The sequence below is a fragment of the Hypanus sabinus genome, chromosome 6 (genome assembly GCF_030144855.1).
Source record: "Hypanus sabinus isolate sHypSab1 chromosome 6, sHypSab1.hap1, whole genome shotgun sequence".
NCBI classification, from domain to species: Eukaryota; Metazoa; Chordata; class Chondrichthyes; order Myliobatiformes; family Dasyatidae; genus Hypanus; species Hypanus sabinus.
This window is the reverse complement of record NC_082711.1, coordinates 159579920-159595434: the sequence shown is the minus strand read 5'-3', so window position 1 is coordinate 159595434 and position 15515 is coordinate 159579920. Positions and strand designations below refer to the sequence as shown.

At 40.0% G+C, this 15515-nt stretch overlaps 1 protein-coding gene across 1 annotated transcript in view; it reads left to right on the top strand.

Moving 5' to 3' along the window:
- Positions 1-15515, top strand: part of acaca (acetyl-CoA carboxylase alpha) — a 286714-nt gene that overhangs the window by 43315 nt on the left and 227884 nt on the right. The window contains exons 9-19 of the mRNA XM_059973293.1: positions 1046-1156; positions 4043-4252; positions 5025-5195; positions 5355-5516; positions 6812-6975; positions 9782-9932; positions 12048-12151; positions 12424-12505; positions 13628-13773; positions 13892-14042; positions 14809-14943. Of these exons, the coding sequence (XP_059829276.1) occupies positions 1046-1156; positions 4043-4252; positions 5025-5195; positions 5355-5516; positions 6812-6975; positions 9782-9932; positions 12048-12151; positions 12424-12505; positions 13628-13773; positions 13892-14042; positions 14809-14943 (1587 nt within the window). The remainder of the gene's footprint in view (positions 1-1045; positions 1157-4042; positions 4253-5024; positions 5196-5354; positions 5517-6811; positions 6976-9781; positions 9933-12047; positions 12152-12423; positions 12506-13627; positions 13774-13891; positions 14043-14808; positions 14944-15515) is intronic.

Below are 15515 nucleotides of genomic sequence, written 5' to 3'. Positions count from 1 at the left end.
AAGATATTAGAAGCCAAAGAAGACGGCTTGTTTGTGTGTATTTAGGCATTAAAAGTAGCAATTTTAAATAAATGACTATTAATTTTGCTTTTTGAAATGTCGGCTGGGTTACAGGAGATCAGCATAACCGTTTTAATTTCTAAATGCGACCTCTGGTAAGAATTGGGTGGCGCAGCAGTGTTAGCTCAATGCTTTACAGTATCAGTGTCCCTGGTTGAATGCCTGCTGCTGTCTGTAAGGAGTTTGTACATTCTCCTGTGACAGTGTAGGTTTCCTCCCATAGTCCATAGACGAACCGGTTGGTAGGTTAATTGGTCATTATAGATTGTCCCATGTTTAGGGGAGAATGAAATCGGGGGTTGATAGGCAGTGTGGCTTGAAGAGCTTATTCTATGCTGTAACTCAAATAAATAAATGGTATTTGTATGGATAACGATGGATTTCTACTACCAGAATTTAAGTGTTTGCAAATGCGATCTTGTATCCAAATTGTTTACTGATTGCATTTCAACATGCATCAAATTTTGGCACCAGCAGTGATTGAATGGCCAGCGTTGAATTTTTTTTAATAGTTCTCTAGACAAGGCACACCTTTCAGTACTTGGAAATGCATTAATTCCTGTGGAAAACATTTGCTGTTGAGCCAATGTCACTTGGCTCTTCAGTGATGATGAAGTCTGTGGTGGTATATTTTTGAACCTCCTTGGTTAGTGATTTTCTGTAGGTTTTCTGGTAACTCTGCCTGTGAAAAGATCTGTTCACAATGAGCAGATCTTGAATTAATATAACTTTGTGAGATCCTGGGCTTTAAACTTAATCCTGAAATGTACCTATGCAATTTCATTAACTGAGATGGACTCAAAAGGCTCTTTTGTATCGTGACTCAGACAACAAGTACTTAAGACTTTCTGCAGCCATGTTACATTCCTTCTTTGCAGTTCTGATAACGATTATTTAATTCACTGAGTTTAGATCTGTATGGCAGTGGTGGCCTTTGTTATGTTTTATACCATTTTAATTCTAATCCATATATTACATATGTTAGGCTGCGGAAGATATTGGCTATCCAGTGATGATCAAGGCCTCTGAAGGAGGAGGTGGAAAAGGGATAAGAAAGGTGAACAATGCTGAGGATTTTCCAAACCTTTTCAGACAGGTGAGTGATTTGGGTATTGTCTGAGAAGAAAATGGAAAAATAAGTTTGTTTGTGTGAAATAAATCTACACTGAATGTGACAATTTTAATTTGAATTATCTAGTGAGCGCCATTAATGTGTTAATGCTGCACCAGGTAATGGGATAGATTTACGTTTACCAGTGCACTTCTTGCACTCTCTTGTCAGGCATAGTGATTAATGTGGTAAAGCAATGCAATTTGCTTTCATTTGTTTCCAAGTTACTAAGCCTTCACTTTATCTGTTCCAAGATAGTACACTCTAGATTCTAGCATGTTTTTCAAAGCATTGCCAGGAGGGATTAAAACTTTTTACCTCAGGTTGTGTCTGCTTTCTGCATGACACATACAAGGGTGGCCTAAGTGTGCTGTAGCTATCAAGGCTGTTTGCATCTTTGAATTGGTCAGTTCAGCTGCCACCTGTTTTTGTGTGGAGACTTTAGATTTTGGAAGACACTTGTGCTTTTACAGTATGCTTAGCTTTTCTCTGAAGGCTTTATGCCTATTATGGGAATAAAAATCAACTGGCGTGTTGAGGTGTTGAAATAGTGTTTCAATTAATAACTTTAGTGAACTTGAAGCAATTACATTGTAAAACTGATGAGCCAAGTTGAAAGTAGAAACATCATGGGGTAGTTTATTGAAAAATGAGCAATGAAATCTGCAGAGTCTAATTTTCTAATAAGAGTAAGATGTGCATGTTTGTATATTAGTAAGTTTGGTATAAATTACACATCTCTCTTTCCTTTCCTCCCCCCCCCCCCCCCCACTTCATTTCTGGACTGTGATCCTTCCAAAATACTTAGTTCAGACTTGTATAGGTTTTAACAGGTTAACAAGAAATTAGAAAAAGACCTGAAGTTTTTTTTCATCTACTTACCTACTTTATTTTTGTTTCTGAAATGCAGTATTCATTACATCATTACAGTCAGGTTTGTTTGGCATCCTTATGGATCAGCCATAAAGATGTTTTGAACACAGGCCTATTTATGACATTCAACATAATTTCCTGGGAGATTTTACTACAAGATCTTTTGAGCTGCTGCTTTTCAGCTGGGCAATAAGAATTTCCAGACCTTCATAAAGTTGTATCTATCAAGAAGACTTGTTTAGTTAATCTTTCTACAGAAGATTTCAATTAACACGCCACCCTTTCCTTCCTCTACCACACTTATCTCCCTGATTGTGGGTAAGAACTTAATAGGACATCTGAGCAATCTGCTCATCGATTACCATGCACAGATAAAAAGGAGAGGCTTAATTTCATAATTCATAGAAGCAGAATTTGACCAGTTGGCCATAGTCTGTTCCACCATTTGATCACGTCTGATTTATTATTCCCTCTCACCCCCATTCTCCTGCCTTCTCTCCATAAGTGTTGACAATGTAGGATCAGCGAGCATAATCTCAGAATAAAAGGGCAACAGAGATGGGACGGAATTTCTTTAGCCAGAGAGTGCTAAATCTGTGGAATTCATTGATACAGGTGGCCATAGAGACCAGGTAATTGGGAATATTTAAAGTGGAGGTAGGCAGGCTGTTTGACTAATTTACTAAATTTCTTTCAAGATGTGGAATAAGTAAAGGAGAAACACGTATGTAGTGTATTTTGATTTTAAGGCTTTTGATAAAGTCCACACTGGAAATTGATTAACAAGGTCAGAGCACACATTTGAGGTTGATGTACTGACTTTATAGTAGCTATTGGACAAAAACGAACAGTGAGAATAAATTGATCTTTGGTTAGTGGGCAGTGGGATCGTGTCCTTGTATGCAAGTCAGTGAAAGCCAGGTGGAGCAAAAAATTTGGAAAGCTGTTAGGTTTTATTATGGAAGAATCTGAATGCAGGAGTAATGATTGTAAATGTATAATACCTTGGTGATGCTAGATGGAGTATCATATATCAGTCAGAATCAGATTCAAGTTTATTATCATGGACGTGTTATGATTTTTTTTTGTTTTGTGGAAGCAGTACAGTGGAATACATAAAAAATTACAAGTTAAGAAGATAAATAGTGCAAAAAAAGGAATGGTGAATGGGTACGTGAACCAGTCAGAAATGTGATGGCAGAGCAGAAGAAGCTGCTCCTAAAACTGAGTTTAGGTCTTCAGGCTCCTGTACCTTTTAAAAGAGTTTTGATCTCTTTACCCAAGATAAGGCTAGCCTTTCCATAAAGGTAGTACACTGAAGATTTATTAGACTGGCTCTGTGGATGCTGGAGTTTCCATATGATAAGAATAGACAAGGCTGTATTGTCTGAATTTAGATGAGTGAGAGGAGATCTCATTGTAACTTCTAAAATCCTTACTGGGTTTGACATGCTTGACAGTAAGTGAGGATGTTTCTTCTTGCTGAGCAGCCTAGAACTAGGGCTCTCAGTCTCTGAATAAGGCTTGGGTTACTTAGAACTGGAATGAGGAGAACGTTTTCTAGAGCGGCAAACTTCTGGAATTATCTGCCGTGAAATGTAGTGGAGGTTTAGTCATCAAGTTCATTTTAAACAGACCATGAGTCTTTAGAATGTTTAAGAGATAAAGGAATCGTACCGGAAAATGGGTTTGATGTAAAAGATTGGCTATGATGAGTGGAGGAGAAGGCCTGAGGTGCCAAATGGCCTTTTGTATCCTATTCCTTATGTTCTTTAGTTCATTGCTTCCCTTGATGGTCTGGTGTCGTGACAGCTGGAGAATATAAAGCAATTCTGTGATCTTGTCTCCTTCAGGTACATTTTCTGCATGGGTTACTTTTAAGATTTATCCTAAAATATAGAGGACAATGTCTGATGTCTATATTAGAAATAGAGCAATGGTTCTACTCTGCACTTCTATACATTATTTTTACAAAAAGAATTGCCCTCTTTTTTTCAGGTGCAAACTGAGGTCCCTGGTTCTCCAATTTTTGTCATGAGACTTGCCAAACATGCACGTCATCTTGAAGTCCAAATCCTTGCAGATCATTATGGCAATGCAATCTCCTTATTTGGCCGTGATTGTTCCGTTCAGCGGCGACACCAGAAGATTATCGAAGAAGCCCCAGCAACAATTGCTACCTCAACAGTGTTTGAAAACATGGAGAAGGTGAGTATGCATAGTTTTATTTTATGACATTAGAACCAGTTTGGATGAGCTACCTTTGTTTTTCCAAAATACCCTCAGTGTACTCTGTACTAAGTATGGCCCTCTCCAGCTGTAGCCCATCCACTTCAAGATTCAACTTGTGCATTCAGAGATCTTCTGCACACTGTTGTTGTAATGCATGGTTAGTTGAGTTACTGTCACCTTCCTGTAAACGTCAACCAGTATGGCCAATCTCCTCTGACCTCTCTCATTAACAAGGCGTTTGCCACTACAGAACTGCCATTCACTGGATGTTTTCTGTATTTCACACCATACTCTGCAAACTCTACAGACTGTTGTGGGTAGAAATCCCAGGAGAGCAGCAGTTTTGAGATGCTCAAGTCACCCTGTCTGGCGCCAATAATCATCCCACGGTCAAAGTCACATCACATTTATTCCCCATTCTGATGTTTGGTCTGAACAATAACTGAGCCTCTTGACCATGTCTGCATGCTTTTACCCATTGAGTTGCTGCTATGTGATTGACTGTTAAGATATGTGCATTAACAAGCAGGTGTATCTATTAATAAATGTCCACTGGGTGTACATTGCATCAATTTTTAGTTCGTGATTCTTTCCCCCCCCCACCCCCGTCAACTTCACAATTCTGCTTTGGAGCCCTGGCATACACTTTGATTTATAAGTACAATTATGAGCTATAGACTACATCATGCTTCAGCAGCTTAGAGGCAAGACAGTGCATCAATTGTCATGCTGATTGCTTATTTTACAGTGTGCAGTGAAGCTGGCAAAAATGGTAGGCTACGCAAGTGCGGGCACAGTAGAATATCTTTACAGTCAAGATGGAAGTTTCTACTTTCTGGAGTTAAACCCAAGGCTTCAAGTGGAACATCCTTGCACTGAAATGGTCGCAGATGTAAACTTGCCTTCAGCACAGCTGCAGGTGGGTTCTATATTTTTCTCATATTGCTTTAATTATTATCTGGAATATTTTTACGTTGACGCTGTGTACTTGTAAAATGTGTCTGTCTCCCTCTCTCTTTCATTCAAAACAAGTCACAAATTCTAAACTTGGTGAAACTCTGCAATTAATATCCTTCAGATTGCTATGGGAATCCCTCTGCACAGAATCAAGGACATCCGCATGCTCTATGGAGTTGCCCCATGGGGAGATTCACCAATTGATTTTGAGAATTCTACAAATATCCCTTGTCCGCGTGGTCACGTGATAGCTGCTCGTATCACCAGTGAAAACCCTGATGAGGTAAAACATAATTGTAGTTTTATTAAGCTTCGGTTTGTTATTTTGCTACTGTTCCCACAACCTTTAATGAAGTCCTCAACTGCTGCAAAATGCAGCTCGCAGACTGTGTTGATAATTGGAGGCTTTTTATTTTTAGGAATGTATTATGATACAGTGCAGAGTAGGCCCTTCTGGCCCTTTGAGTTGTGCTGCTTAGAAACCCACAATTTAACCCCAGGTGCAATTTACAATGACCAAATAATCTACCAGCCGGTGCATCTTTGGACTGTGGGAGAAAACTGGAGCACCTGGATGAAACCTGCATGGTCACAGGGAGAGCATACAAACTCCTTACAGGTAGAAGTGGGGATTAAGCCCTGGTTGCTGTTCCGTAAAGCATTGTACTAACCACTATGCCACCATGTCGTCCTTACAGTATTGGGTTACTAGTTCATGTCTACATATCAGTAAGCTGAAATTTGTAGACACCCTTTCCAGTTCTTCACTCCTCACCCCCTCTCCACTTCCCAGGTCTGACAATGACAGAGCATTGTCAGTATATTATTTTATTTAATTTAGATATACAGCTCAGTAATAGGCCCTTTTGGCCCAATTAAACCTATGTAACCAAGTAACCTACTAACCTCTACGTCTTTGGACTGTGTGAGGAAACTGGCACCCTGAGGAAACCCACACAGTCACAGGGAGAATGTATAAATTCCTTACAAACAGCGATGGGAATTGAGCCTGGCGCTGTAATCGTGTAACACTGACTGCTGTACTGCCACTTATTCTGCTCATTCTTTCTGCCAACCTGGCCACCACTTCCCTGATTCTCAGTGCCAAGATTATGGAGCACCTCTACGCTAAGGTTTGGGATGGAATATGATATTTCCTTGGACTCTATTTTACTTTTTTACAATTCCAAGCCAAGAGTAGGAACTTTAAAATCAGTCTCATGAACGTTTAAAGAGTGAAGATCAAACAAGAGAAAATCTGCAGATGCTGGAAATCCAGGCAACATACACAAAATGCTGGAGGAGCTCAGCAGGCCAGGACTGATGAAGGATCTCGTCCCAACATGTCGACTGTTACTCTTTTACATAGATGTGGCCTGGCCTGGCCTCCGGCATTTTGTGTTTCAAGATTTGTTCTAATTAATATACTTAACCAGTTATTAATTCATTATTATTTTATGTAATAAGTAAATATGTACACTGGTGTCTAAGTTTGTGTAAAGCAAGGAGGATTACGTCTGTTTTACTGCAGTGAAGTGATTCCCTACTTACAAGTGTTTTCTCACTCTCTCCCTACAGGGGTTCAAGCCAAGCTCTGGGACAGTTCAGGAGCTGAACTTCCGCAGCAGTAAAAACGTCTGGGGTTACTTCAGTGTCGCAGCAGCGGGAGGTCTCCATGAGTTTGCCGACTCTCAGTTTGGACACTGCTTTTCCTGGGGGGAGAACCGAGAAGAAGCCATCTCGTCAGTACTTTGTCCAATCACTTTTCTTTGTGTACTTCCTGGCTCCCTGAGTCAATTCACAAAAATGTGCCTTATACTTCCATTCTTTAACAGCTTGGTAGTTTGCATTTTTGCAGCTTGTTTACTTCATTTTTTTTTTGAAGGGTTGATAGTTGGGCTGGCTGCACCCTGATCAGAGCCCCTTTGACTGGCTCCTATTGTAATGGGGATGGAGAGACATCCTAATTGAATCGTCTCATTCCACCCAAACACTCTACAACTCAATTCCTCAGATCTATCTATCTTCTTTTACACATTGGTTGTTTGTCAGTCTTTGTGTGCGGTGATTCCATTTCTTTGTTCTGTTGTGGATGCATGCAGGGTAACCAATGGTGACATATACGTATTTTGATAATAGATTTACTTTGAACTTTTTGCGTACTCTGCTCAACTCAGAGACGTGCATTTTGGAAACCAAGCAGCACAAGAGCAATAAGTGTCTGATGTTTGCAGCTCTAGTGATCAATCAGTTCTTCATTCTCTTTCATATTTTTGATTATGAAGACCAGTCAAAGCAGAAAGCAAGGAGACTTGTTTGTAAAGTGTCATGTCACATCCACAGTAACACAAGATGCCCGAGATCAAATTTCTTTCTGTTCTGTTCACTGTTGTTCATTGAGAATTTACACAGAGGCCCTGCCTGTTCTGTCAGATAGACATCAAAAAATCCAGTGGCTCTATTTTGAGAAAGATTCTGGGAAATACTTCCACTGTCTGGGTTAACTCTTTTTCCGTAATCAATATTGGTGAAACCAATCGTGCCTTAACCACACTGCTGCTTGGTAGGCATGTGTGCAAGTTGGTTGACGTACTTCCCAAATTACAATGTTGATTACACTTCAAAATGTACTTCATTGGTGGTAAGTGGTTTAGGGTATGAGAAATGGTATGTAAATTTGTAGATAAATTTAATAGTATTTTTGTCTGCAATACACTTCTTCAATTGGTAAGATGTACAATTAGATCAGGGGTTCCCCAAGCTTTTTTATGTCATGGACTGAATACCATTTAGCAAGGTAGTAATTGAGAACTGAATTTTGGGAAGATTCTCTGGACTATTATCTGCTCTTTCAAAGAGTATCATAGTGCTTTAGATTCAACCTTATAAATACAGACTTTATAGTACAGATGATCTTTTAAAATTGCTACTGTGGTTAAAATCATGACCATGCCCACCTGAGGAAAGAATTGCTGCCAAATGGAAAAGCCAAGAGGGGCATTTTGCCCACCACAATTTAACCTTTCATATGGCAGCTATCCTAGTCTTTTGTGATAGACAGCAATGGTACAAGACATTCATTAAAAGACGATCTGGCAGATTTCAGAACATTGATTTTCAGAAACGGGAGCAGGAATTGGCTGCTTCCCCTCCTCTGGGTTTTGCTGTGGGTTCAAAGGAATTGCTCTTTGAAGGGAGAAATAAATTCTTCCATCTCAGTCTTGATTGGGCAACTATTTATTTCTGAAATGATTCCTCCTTATTTTGGGTTCTCTAATGAGGGGAAACAGATTCTCACCATCCACCCTGTCAACCCCACTCAGAAGGGTACATATCTCAATAGGATTGCCTCTCTTTTTTTTTGCAGACTCCAATATATAGTCCCAATTCCTCAGTCTTTCTTCAGAACTTTTTTATCTGTTGAATTGAATTGATGAAACTTTTCTGCATAGCCTTCAATCCAAGTGTATCCTATCTTAATACGGAAACCAAAATTGATTCCAGGTGCCATTTCACCATTGCGCTCTAAAGTTGCATCAAAACTCCCTTACTTTTTATACTCCACATCCCTTGCGATAAAAGCCAGCATTCTAGAAGTAATATTATCAGCAAGTTTGGCTACTGTACAAGGCGTTCACTCATCCACGTTGAAAATAGTTGAGATTCTAACACTGACTCAAGCAAAACTGAAACTGACCCATTTTTCTCAATTCTGTCTTCTGTTAGCTGACCACTTCCCTTTCCATGCTAATAGATAATTACCATCCATGTGTGCACTTATGCAGAATTTTTCTTTTTGTTGTGTGTGAAACCTTACTGAATGCCTTTCAGATACCCAGATACATGGCATTTACTGGTCAAGACATTTCTCCAGCATTTAGAAACTATAGATATCAGTTATAGTTTGTTTGTCTTGAATTATTCTGTTTTGTGTATGTGGCACTCAACTGAACTAGAAGCTGGACCTATTTAAGCAGTTGTCATTATAAAGTTATGCTTTATAATTAACTTCAATCCATTTTGATGTTTTGGCAGACATTTTGACAACTACTTGATCTTGCATGGTCTTTATGAAAGTTTCATGTTACCTCTTTGATTTTAAGGATCCTGGTTAAAAACACAGATGAAAATAAATAGCTAGACTGGAATAATGCACATCTTGCCCAGTGCCTGATCCCAACAATTTGAGCCACAGAATAATAATCCTACAGCATCTAAATGGCAATTAGGCTGGGATGGAAATCGTGAGAGTGCAGCTGCCTTTTAATTTTTTTTGCGTTCCTTGGCCAAACTATTGGAAGGAAAATTCAAAAGGTACTTAATGTTACACGGATACTATAGGCTTAGAGAGATATGGGACCAAATGTGTGTTGCTTAGATGGGAATCTTGGTCAGCATGGATCATTCGGGCTGAAGGAACTGTTTCCATCTCTATGACCGTGACTCTATCGGATTTGCTATAAGTAGGAATGAAAAGTATTTTGCAATGTACTAAGGTGGTCTTTTCTGGTTGAAACACTTCCTAACTCTATCTTTCTTACGGCACAGTAACATGGTGGTGGCGCTGAAGGAGCTGTCCATTCGCGGTGATTTCAGGACAACGGTAGAATACCTTATCAGATTGCTGGAAACTGAGAGCTTCCAGCAGAACAGCATTGACACTGGCTGGCTGGACCGGCTCATTGCAGAGAAAGTCCAGGTATTGTGGCTCAGCAAGTGAAAGGACTTGTGCACTGGGGCAGGAGGAGGGATTCAACTTCGTGGTGAGGGTGGGGGAAGAGTGGATTTATTGTTAACTTACCCTCAGTTGTATCTGATTTCCTATTGAGAATTCAATGCGGAAACGAAATTACGGTGGGTGACAAACTTATTGTGTGGCCCTGCTGAAGTTAAATGCACCTCATTTCAGTTCCACTATGAGAAGACTTCCATCTGTTCTCCCAACATTGATCTTAATCACAAAATTCCAAATTCTGAGAGAAATTCAGGATTGAAATTATCAGATGTTCCTGATAGAACATCTATGTTAGGTTAGGTCCCCTCCAGCTTCGTTTTGTGGTGGATCAATGTGGAGAGAAGTAAGCCTGCCATTAGAATGAGCCGGCACTAGAAATGGATAGAAAACGGCTTGCGTCTCCTCCCTATTTCCAGTTCAGCCTTTGAGCCGGTGAGATGGATTGAAAAGCAAGGTGCTGGGACAAGAGGCAGGAGTTGGGTTGGCTCTGCTTGCTGCTCCACAGTGTTTACTCCACTCTTTGCTGCGCTGATGCCATGGGCCTACTCTGGCTCATCTGAGCTCCGTGTCTGCAGGCTTCACAGTGTTTACTCTTCTGTGTGCTGAACTGGGGCTGTGGGCCTACTCTGGCTGTTCTGGGCTCTGTGTCTGCAGGCTCAGTGACCTTTGCTCTGCTATGAGCTAAACTGAGGCTGAGGCTGTGGGCCTGCTCTGGGCTCCATGTCTGAGGACTTCCTTTCATTATAAATGCTAATTGTTTGCATGATATGTGTGTTTTTTTCTGTCACTTTCCACACATTGGGTGTTTGTTGGTCTTTTTTTAATGTGTTCTCCTGGGTTTCTTGTTTTGTAGCTGCTGGTAAGGAGACAAATCTAAGGTTGTATAATGTATTCATCCTTTGATAATAAATGTATATTGAACTTTGAACAAATAACTGGCTGAAACCCAACTGATGTGAGAAGAAATGAAATTGTCATTCCTTTGTCTTCACTTTCCCATTTTTCTCCCCAATCTCATGGTAGTATTTTGTTGTCATTTTGTGGGAGTGGGGACTGGAATTAGAGCCAAAGGTGATGATGGTTTCTGTTATGTGTCTTTGATCATACAATTATTTATGAAATGAGGAGTAGCTGATTTACTTCTTCCTTTGGACATCTTGTGATCATAGACAACATGCTTTTACTCCCTCCTTTGGGTACCTATCTGAATATAGCTTTATCTGTTGCTTTGCATGACAATTAAGTTAAATTACATATATCAGGTTTGTATGGCAGCGTAGTAATTGGTGCAATTGCTTTATGACACCAGATATAAGATAGGTGTTTGATTCCTGCCATTGTCCGTAAGGAGCTTGCATGTTCTCTCTGCAAACATGTGGTAATCCTCTGGGTGCTCAGATTTCCTTCCACGTACCAAAGACATTTGGGTTAGAGTGAGTTTGGGCATGCTGTGTTGGTGCCAGAGGTGGAGCAACACTTGCTGGTTACTGAGACAATTTCCACTGGTTTGATTTGTTGCAACCAACATATTTCACTGTGTTTCAATGTATGTGACAAACTTAATCCTTTTTTTTAATCAAGCTTTTTAAAATCTAACCTTGTAGCTGTTTTGACAAGTTCTTCAAATTTTTTTTTCTTTTTCTTTCCTCCACACCTGACACACTCCCCCTTGCTGTAATATAATATAATCCACCTGTTCTTCAGTATTTCACTCCACAATGCACATTTCAGTGTTGGTTCTCATTGCCAGTAGCCACACTTCCCAGAAGGAGTCAGGGGATGTTGACCCAGATAGGAAAATGGAACTCCCCTCGAATCTTGGGTACTGAGACCAGAAGATTATCCCTGTATGGCTGCAGTCAGCTGTTCGAACATCAAATGAGCAGCTGTGATTGGCTCAACCATTGACACTTGGAGTTCCTATCAAACAATGTGCTGTTAGCTTGTTAAATCCCAAAGCATTTCTTGAAAGTGCTAGTGATTTTTTGATTTTTGCCAGAGAGACATGGATTGGAAAGCAGTTTTTCAGATGCCTTTGTAATTGCTGCATAATCTTTTCTTTCCTATTCTTCCCCATAGGCAGAGAGGCCGGATACCATGCTGGGAATTGTGTGCGGAGCTCTCCATGTTGCAGATAAATCCTTCAGGAACAGTGTGTCCAATTTTCTTCACTCATTGGAAAGGTAAAGGGATTGTATTGAGATTGTTAACTATCTTACCTGAATCATGCTTTGTAATATCTTGATCTTTTTTGTATTAATTTTACTTCCCGGAAGTCATTGCAATTGTGTTAAGTCCTGATGAAGGGTCGCGGGCTGAAATGTATTTATTTATTTCCATGGATGCTGCCTGATCTGTTTAGTTCTTCCAGTGTTTTATATGTATAGCTTTGGATTTCCAGCATCTGCAGAATTTCTCATATTTACCAACTATCTGCTTGGTTGTTCTCCCACAGGGGACAAGTGTTACCAGCTCACACTCTTCTCAACACAGTGGATGTGGAACTCATTTTTGAAGGGGTGAAATATGTGCTGAAGGTAAATTTCTAAATGCAGAATGTGCATTTTTACCCTCTTTTTGGCATGCACAAAATTATGTGGCAGCATTATTTTATTTTCTTTATAAGATATTGTTCAATTTTATCTGGAACTTTGGATTCTTGGAACTGTTTTGCCAAGCCGGAAGCTCATGGTCATGTGAGGAACATGGGTTTATGGTCTTTCCATTTGGTTGAAAGGGCGCTGTTTGCAGTTAGGATGTTCCTGGTGGGTAGATTCACTCTCTTATGCCAGTGTTCTAAGGCAGAGCAGAAGAAAGTGACACCAAGGGGAAGAAAAATAATTTTTATATGTATTTTTCTTGATGTTAAATGGATGGCCTAAAATACTTTAAAGTGCTAATAAGACTATTTTGCATAGAAGCCATTTTGCAAAGGCTGGTCAGTTTGCAAACAGCAACAACTTAATGTTCACATTATTTGGTAAATTGAGTTGCTCTTCAAAACTGAATGAGGACACTTTTTTTTTACAGTGTACTTCCATGGGAAAGGCAAAGCCTTCATTTAAAATCTGAAAATTATTAGTTGTGTTGTGCAATAAAACAAGAAACCACCAGAAATAATCTGCCAGCCAGGCTGTATCCATGAAGAGAAGATGGATGGAAAGGGGAGAGCAGGAGAGAGATGTGGACGGTTTGTGATAGGGTGAAGGGCAAGAAAAATTTGCTACTCAGAAATAAATGGCTGCCCCCGATTCCTAAAACCATGACCTGTTGTCTCCAGCTACAAGGATTTGTCTCACAGCATCTGCAATGATGAACCTTTTGTGTCACAAGGAGATCTTCAGATAACCCTCCAAACTCCAGAGCTTAAAAGTCCATTAATGTTGAGCACTCCTCATTGAATACCTTTTAGTGCTGAGGTTATTTAAGAAGGAAATTGATTTAAATGGGATAAAACAGTTTAACTTGATCTCCCACACAAAAATACCAGTTGCACTGGCACCAAAGGTATGGCTTTTCATATAGGTTTCTGGTTAAACCTGCTCAGCAAATGTATATGAATGGGCAGTATCTGTTTGTGGCATCTAAGCATTTTTTTGATGAAACATTGCCCTGAGGATATACAAAAGTTATTGATCATGAAGCTTTCCCATTCACAGGTTACAAGGCAGTCACCCAATTGCTATGTGGTTATAATGAATGACTCATTTGTGGAGGTGGACGTTCATCGGCTGAGTGATGGTGGCTTATTGCTGTCATATGATGGCAGCAGCTACACCTCTTACATGAAGGAAGAAGTAGACAGGTAAGGATTGGAGCTATTTTTTTTTACACCTCTCATGGCTACTTCAATGTACTACTTCAAAGACTCTAAGCGGGTCTTTGTTAGAAAACACTTCTATCATGGCATCCTTCTGCTGCAGGTACCGTGTTACAATTGGAAACAAGACTTGCGTGTTTGAAAAGGAAAATGACCCTTCGCTGTTACGTTCGCCCTCTGCGGGAAAGTTGATCCAGTATACAGTGGAAGATGGTGGTCACGTTTTCGCAGATCACAGCTTTGCAGAAATTGAGGTAAATTGCCAACCAAATTCAGCAAAGGAAGGAAAACAGGTACTGTGCAAAAGTCTTGGTTATATAGTTAGGGTGCCTAAGACTTTTGCCCAGAACTGTAAGCTGATTATTATATATCATTTTCTGTGTGGCACGTGGTGGAAAGACATCCATCTCCATCCTCTTAAGTTTTTGTTAACATTTTGTAAACATTTAGTGGATACAGTACTGTACAAAAGTCTTGGGCACCCTGGCTACATAAGTATCTGCCTAAGACTTTTGCACAGTACTGTATGAGCAGATCTATGGCTACCCGAGTACGCGGTGTGTGAAACCAAGAAATCAAATAGTAGATGCTGGAAATCTGAAATGAAAACAAAAGATGCTGGAGTCTTTCAGCAGAAGAGGCAACCTCTGTGACTGATTTTAGATTTAAAAACCTTTCATTAAGTCAGGCCAAAGGATATCCCGTTTAGACATCAGCGTCAAATACAGGTTTCTTGCTTGAAAGAAACCAGTGTTAACCTGAGTTCTGCTTTGGATGTCCCAGCATTAGTTTATTTACAATTGTTTTCCATATAGGGATTAAATTGTTTTAGGAAATATTGAGTCAAAGGCATATTAAATACATTTTGGTTCAAGAAGTGCACTGAAGCAAGAGCAAAATGTGGTGGTGTAGGGATTAGAGCTTTGTGAGTTGATCACCAAGCTGCCAGATCTATAAAGTCTGATGTAACACTGGAGCCCAGAACGTAGATGTGTGTTGATCGGTTCTTCTGTTCCACAGGTGATGAAGATGGTGATGTCACTGGCTGCTCAGGCATCTGGCTGTATTCATTACGTGAAGCGACCAGGAGCTGTCCTGGAGCCAGGCTGTGTAATTGCTAAGCTGCAGCTGGATGATCCCAGCAGAGTTCAGCAGGTTGGACGTGTATCTCCATTTGCCTGTCCTAATGTTTTGATGTTAATCCCATCTGAACCTTGTCGCCTTTTTAGCTATCTTCCGTTCTGAATAATCCAGTAACAAGAAATGGCACATGGAGGACTATGTGAGAGGGAAAGTTTGGACTGATCTTAGAGTAGGGTAAAAGTTTGGCACAATATCGTGAGCCAAAGTGCCTCTTCTATGTTCCAAGAAAACATATTCCATGAAGGAAAATATAGTTGAGTCATTTGTGTTGAAGTGATACCTAGTTAAGTACAAGTTTTAATGAGTTGTAAATATACATGTAAAGCTTATGTAAGAAAAACTATTGAAGAAGCTAGGAATCAGAAGTAAAAGCAATAATGATGAAAATACCTGGCAGTCCGGGCACCATCCTGATATGTGAGCTCCTCTAAGTGTTGCCGTTTCCTTCCACGTTCCAAAGACCCTTGGGTTAGTCACATGGGTGTTATTGGGAGGAGCAGGCTCATTTTGCTAGAAGGCCATGTTACCATGTATTGCTAATAAAATAAAATAAGCAATATTGTCATGGATATATGGCGATCCCA